This window comes from Aphidius gifuensis, linkage group LG3, assembly GCF_014905175.1.
Source record: "Aphidius gifuensis isolate YNYX2018 linkage group LG3, ASM1490517v1, whole genome shotgun sequence".
Lineage (NCBI taxonomy): Eukaryota > Metazoa > Arthropoda > Insecta > Hymenoptera > Braconidae > Aphidius > Aphidius gifuensis.
In genome coordinates this window covers 2,878,364-2,884,363 of record NC_057790.1, presented here as the reverse complement: position 1 = coordinate 2,884,363, position 6,000 = coordinate 2,878,364, and the positions used below count along the sequence as shown (strand labels likewise).

Genomic DNA, 6,000 nt, shown 5'->3' with positions numbered 1-6,000 from the left:
TTTATTAAATTCAATACTCCAACATTCATTGTGCATTTTTAAACATTTTTTTTTTTAAAACTATCATTTATCATTATTTATTAACTATATTTTTCATTATTATTTACACTATATGTAATTATTTATAATTTAAAAAAAAAATTCACTGATTTTATATTGTACAAAGTTGTATATATATATTTTTTTTTTAAATTTTATTTTTTCTTTATTTTATCAGTTCATATTTAAAACACTCCTCAACAAACGTTAACACATTTTTCAACATACATATTCTCTTTTCGCTTTAATTATTTTTTCAATATTTATTTACTTCATTACTTCATTAATTTGTAGATTAATAAATTCTTTTTTTTTTATTTCTTGTCATTCGAAATACAAACTACCCTGATAATAGAAATTTCGACGTTCCTGTGACACATGCGATTTTTCTTCAATCCATCCATGGAGAATTATTCAAAGTTTTTTTTTCATTTTTTTTTTTCTTAGCAGTAAACAAAATTCTCTCGAGGAAACCTGCTCTCGTAATAAATCTATGGTAAACAGATTAAAGATAAAAGAAAAAAATCAAAAAAAAAAAAAATTCTTGCCATTGTGAATTCTGAACTTTCATGTTTACTCCATATATATTGATGTCTCAGGCACAGCCAAAAATTTCGAATTGTTTACAATGTTATTATTTCTATTATTTACTAAAACTAAAGATATTAAAAAAATATATAATAACGAGAAGGATTGAATGAGGAAAAAAGGAGAGGAGTGGTTCAAGTAATAGACACATCGATAAAAAAACGAGAGATAAAAACAGAGAAATAGACTAAGAGAAAAATAGAGTGAGAGAAAAATATAAATGATGAGTTTTTGTGTTATTAGAAGCAGTATTTACGAGTACTGACTTCAGGCACAGGACTCAATGGAGTGGGACGTCCCTGACGTGAGACAGTCCCTTCCTCTTGTCAGCCATAATAATAACTTTTATTTGGCATATTTCTTGGATCTTCATTTCTTAATATTGTATGAAGATTATCAGCGCCAATCATATGATTACCAAGATCAACACGAACACCATGAAGATGTGTTGGCACCTGATGATGTATTGACATTGATAATGGCATTCTTCCATCACCATAATAACGATCACCATGTAATCTTTCAGCAAGTTGAGTCTCTGGAATACTGTAAACAAAAATTTCAAAAAAAAACATAAATTAATCATCTTTCAAATAATTATTGTATATCTGTTTATTTATTTATTAAAGCTGAACTTACTTTGTATCTTGCATGGGAACTGGAACAGGAGTTGTAAGATCAATATCAGCATCAATCTCAGATATTTCGTCTGTAAAACCATTCGGTAGTGTTTCACTATTTGTATGAAATTTTGCATCTCTTTTAGCACGATGACGACTTATTAGTAGACGTCCAATTACCAATGACAAAAAAAACAGCATACCCATTGATACAGATATTATTATGTAGAGATAGAATTTTTCCTGATTTTCTATTTTAATAAAAAGAGAAAAATAAAATTAACGAATTTTTTTTATTTATTTCATAAAATATATTTATTACATAATTTTAAGTAATTTTATTATTGAAAAAAATAAAAATGTTATTTAAATAAGTTTTAGAAAAAAAAAATTAAACAAATTACATTCATCGCAAGCTTTAGATATACAAAAAAAAGGTTCTATTTTTTTTTCTAATTAAAAAATCATGCATTAATCAATGTTTGTTTGCAATAAAATAAATTGGCATTCTAAATATATAATGATTTGGAAAACCACGCCCTTAACATCTATAAATTTTTGTTTGTATTGGATATATAATTATTTTATCTCATCTTGATTGGTAAATATTTGCAAGCGGCAAATTACCTACAATTTTAATACAGCCTTGTTATCAACAAGTGATAAGACATTATTTAATAATTTGATAACGTGTTGATGATTTATTAATAATCTTAAGAGATCAATGCGTAATTGTTTATTCAAATTTTTGTATTAAATTTGATATAAATACTCACTTGAAATAAATGAGTAGGCATTGATCCACTCATTGATATAACCAACAACAACACGATCCTCCTCAGCAACTGCATAAACGATTGTTGTGCAATTTGATGTTGCAAAATTATTATCGACTGTTTTTGTCGGTAATTTTATATCATTTTTATCATCAGTTGGCAAACGATAATGTTTTGAATTTATTTCCTTTGTTCCAATTGATCCTAAATTGTTTCGTACATCAACTGTTGATTATTTATCGTAATTAGATGAATGATAATGGAGGAAAAAATTCATAAAAAATAATATTTCTTTTATACTCGAGTTATTTAAATTAAATATATACATGTATATGATTTTTTAAAAAATTATTTGTAATGATTAAACAAAGTGCAATTATTGAAATAATTAAAACAATTATTAAAAAATAATTATGAGAATATGTGAATGGAGAATATTAATTATTTGAAAATATAGCTTTTTTATTTTTTAATATTGATTTTGTTTTAATGGAAAAATAAATTTAAAAAAGCATTTTGCCAGTTTAAAATTAGACAAGTTCATGTGGAATGAAAAAAATAATGGGACTGATGATGTGTGATCGATGACATGTCAAAAATGATGCTGTGATATAATCGGATGTCATTATGAGTTTGCTCTGATTTTTTTTCCAGCCGAGATATAAAATCCGGGTCTCTTTAGCATATAATTCTGTATATGCAGTTTTTTTTTTTTTAGTAAATTCTTTGCCTTTTTGAGTGCACATTCGAAGCATTTGCATTAAAAAATAAAATGAAAAAAAAAAAATACTTGCTTAAAAGTGATGCGAAAACGGAAAACATCAGCGTGAGCGTGGAATATTCTACTTTATTTTTATATATTTTTTTCAGCATTTTATACATTATTAAAATGTACAATGTATTACTTAAATTAACACAGCACAACTTAAATATTTTTCATCACTTTATTCACATATTAAATTTTATTTTATTCAATAAAAAATTCAATGCTTGCTTTTAATCTCAAGACGAAAAAATAAAATTTGAATTAGAAAAAAAAAAAAAAAAACAAGAAACAAATCTCATATTTTATTTCTGATACATAGTTAGAAATAAATTATGCTCATTTTAATCTTTTTAGTGTTTATTTATGTAAAGATTTGAAAAAAGAAAAAATTCATTATCCTACGTAATTTTTTTTAATAATGTTTTTTATTCTTTATATGAAAGAAAAAAACAAAACTTTTTTCATATGAAAAATATTATTTATAATAATAAAAATAATTATTATTTGAGTTTAATAAAAAAATAAAAAAACTTGTTTCGTCGAAATGTAAAAATAATTAAATTTCTACTGCAGCAAAAATTGAATTTTTAGTTTTGAAAAAGTTTTTTATATTTTACTTCATTTTTTTATGGTTTTTATTTTCACCATCTCATTTGAAGGTATGAGTCAATTTACACCGAGTTACGACTGATGTTTGACAGACATCTAAACATTTTACTTTGAAATTCATTCAGTTCAATATGACGGAAAAAAAAAATTTCCAACACGATCATTATCGTTAAAAATATGATGTACACTAGTAAAGCTTTCAACAGTATAAAAATTACATCCGAGTATATAAAAATATATACAAATGTATGAAAATTTATATCAAATATCAGTGACACAGTTTTGATATTAAATATAAAAATATTTTAATCACAATCCACAAAATAAAAATAAAATGAAAAAACGTGATATAAATTTACATCTAAAATTATCTACAAAGCTACATGCAATAAAATAATAATAATAAAAAATGAATTAATATTTGATAGAATTCATGCAACTTGATCAATATGCTTCGATGCAAATAAAAAATAAAATTAGTTTTAAAAATAAGAAGTTAAAAATAAAAAAACATGTCAGGGAATTTTAGTAATTGAATAATAATTTCGCATATATTTGAATATATATTTGTTACCGTATAAATATTGTTTTTGTATGCATGAAATATGTTTATTATTTATTTATTTATATTTTAATTCATATAGAAATTGATTATTTATAGTAGAAAATAAAATTAAACAACTATTTTATATTTATTTTTATAGTTTACATTTACGACAAATTCATTTTTTGGCAGTCATAATATGCACTTAACTAAATTGAACAAAATAAAAGTTATTGAAAATTTTCACATTCACAACAATTGTACAAAATGTTATTTCAGATACTCATAAATTTTTGTTGCATTAATATAAATCGGGTATAAATATTTTTTTTTTTCATTTTTTAAAAAAATTTTATTGAATACTTGACTGTTATATAGCAAAAAAAAATGAAAAGTCTTTGACAATAGAAATGGTTTTTGTTAAAAACTTGTAGATGGAATGTACAGTTTATCAAAAAATTCTCAGGATAAAGATAAAACTATGTCGAAATACTACAACTTTAAAATGACAAAAGAAAAAAAAATTAAGAATAAATTTTAATATATTAAGAAAAAAATTCAATCAATGAAGAAAAATTTGCATTAAAATTTCATTAAAATTTTGATCAATTAAATAAGCAAGTTTATTAAATTGAAAATCTATAATTATCCAAAAAATGTATTTGGATTTATTGAAAATTTATCGAGTGATAATATTGAAATAAATATATAAAGTTTTAAAAGTTATAAAGATTATTATAATACGAATGTCAATGAGTACTTTCCTGAAATTAAATTTACTGCGAATAAAGGCAATAAAGTGAGCTTACCTAGGTAAGAAAATTTATTTTAAAATTACTTTAGTAATTGATAGCATTGGTTATTTTATTCATTGAACCAAAAAACTAACAACTATCTGATGAATAAACCAAATTATTTGATTGACGCAAAACTTTGTGGATTAGTTTGTCAAAATTAAAAATAAAAAATATACATCAAATATACCTTCAAAGAAATTAAATAAGAAATCTTTTTTTTTTATTCAAATTATTGAATAGATATTTCTCCTTTGATTAATCAAACAAAAAAGTTGCTCTATTTTAATATCCGTATTTTAATTAATCATTAAATTGATAAGTTTATATTTTATTACTTTTATTTCTTTAGAATTTTTTTTTCATTTTTTCGATGTAATTAAAATAACTTTTTAACTAAATTATTTATGAAATATAAATTAAAAAGAAACCTCAGGAAATTATTGCTTATTCATAGCTATCGATTTTTTTTTTAATTAAAAAATATATTTATAAATCAAAATTTTTATCAAATTTTATATTTAGCATGACTGATTGACAAGTGAAATTTTGTCATAAATCATTTTGACAATTGGGTTCTTATACAAATGTATAATCTATTATTAAAAAAGTCAAAAAGTTAAAATTAAATTATTATCCATGATGTGTCAGATTAAATTTAAATTTTAATATTCGTTTAATAATAATGACTAAAATTAGTAATTGTTAATGATTAATGTGGCTTTTAGCATATTGATCAATAATTTCAATCATGCAAGTGTTGGGATTATTAAATATACTCAAAAGTATTTTAACAAGCATGCAATAATGTAAAATAATTGAACAAAAGTCAAACTTACTATCATTGTTCGTTCTGGCACGTGGTGGTGAAGAGTTTACTTCTGGTGAATTGGCACTCGTATTGTCCTTTGGTTGTGGTTGTGGTCCTTCCAAGTTTGGACTTGGACTAAATTCAGTTTTAAAGTCTGTTCTATCAAATCCTTCATCAAATTCTGGTACCAGATCTTTTTCATCAGATTCCTCATCACCAGCTAAATCTTCTCTCATAACATTACGTGGTACTGAAAAGTTTAAATAATCAAATTATTATTATTCACGTAATAAATTTTTAAAATAAAAAAAAATATATATTCAAGTGTACATGTTTATATGGACATTTTAGTTGAAAAGAAAAAAAAATTGAATATCATAAAAACCAGTTTTTAATAAGAGAGCTTGAATTGCCTTTTTCATCATTATTATATATTTTTATTAGTTTTTTTTT

General features: G+C 22.8%; 1 protein-coding gene across 5 annotated transcripts in view; it reads right to left on the bottom strand.

Annotated features, from left to right (window-relative positions):
* Positions 1–360: 360 nt before the first annotated feature.
* The window catches only part of LOC122851446 (protein eva-1), a 65,088-nt gene continuing 59,448 nt past the window's right edge, over positions 361–6,000 (bottom strand). For 2 of the 5 annotated variants that reach the window (XM_044150665.1, XM_044150667.1), the window contains exons 6-9: positions 5,576–5,797; positions 2,024–2,248; positions 1,267–1,498; positions 361–1,173 (exon numbers count right to left, since the gene is read on the bottom strand). In XM_044150665.1, the coding sequence (XP_044006600.1) occupies positions 954–1,173; positions 1,267–1,498; positions 2,024–2,248; positions 5,576–5,797 (899 nt within the window). In that variant the 3' untranslated portion in view covers positions 361–953. The remainder of the gene's footprint in view (positions 1,174–1,266; positions 1,499–2,023; positions 2,249–5,575; positions 5,798–6,000) is intronic. The other 3 variants (XM_044150670.1, XM_044150669.1, XM_044150668.1) reach the window with 2 other exon arrangements.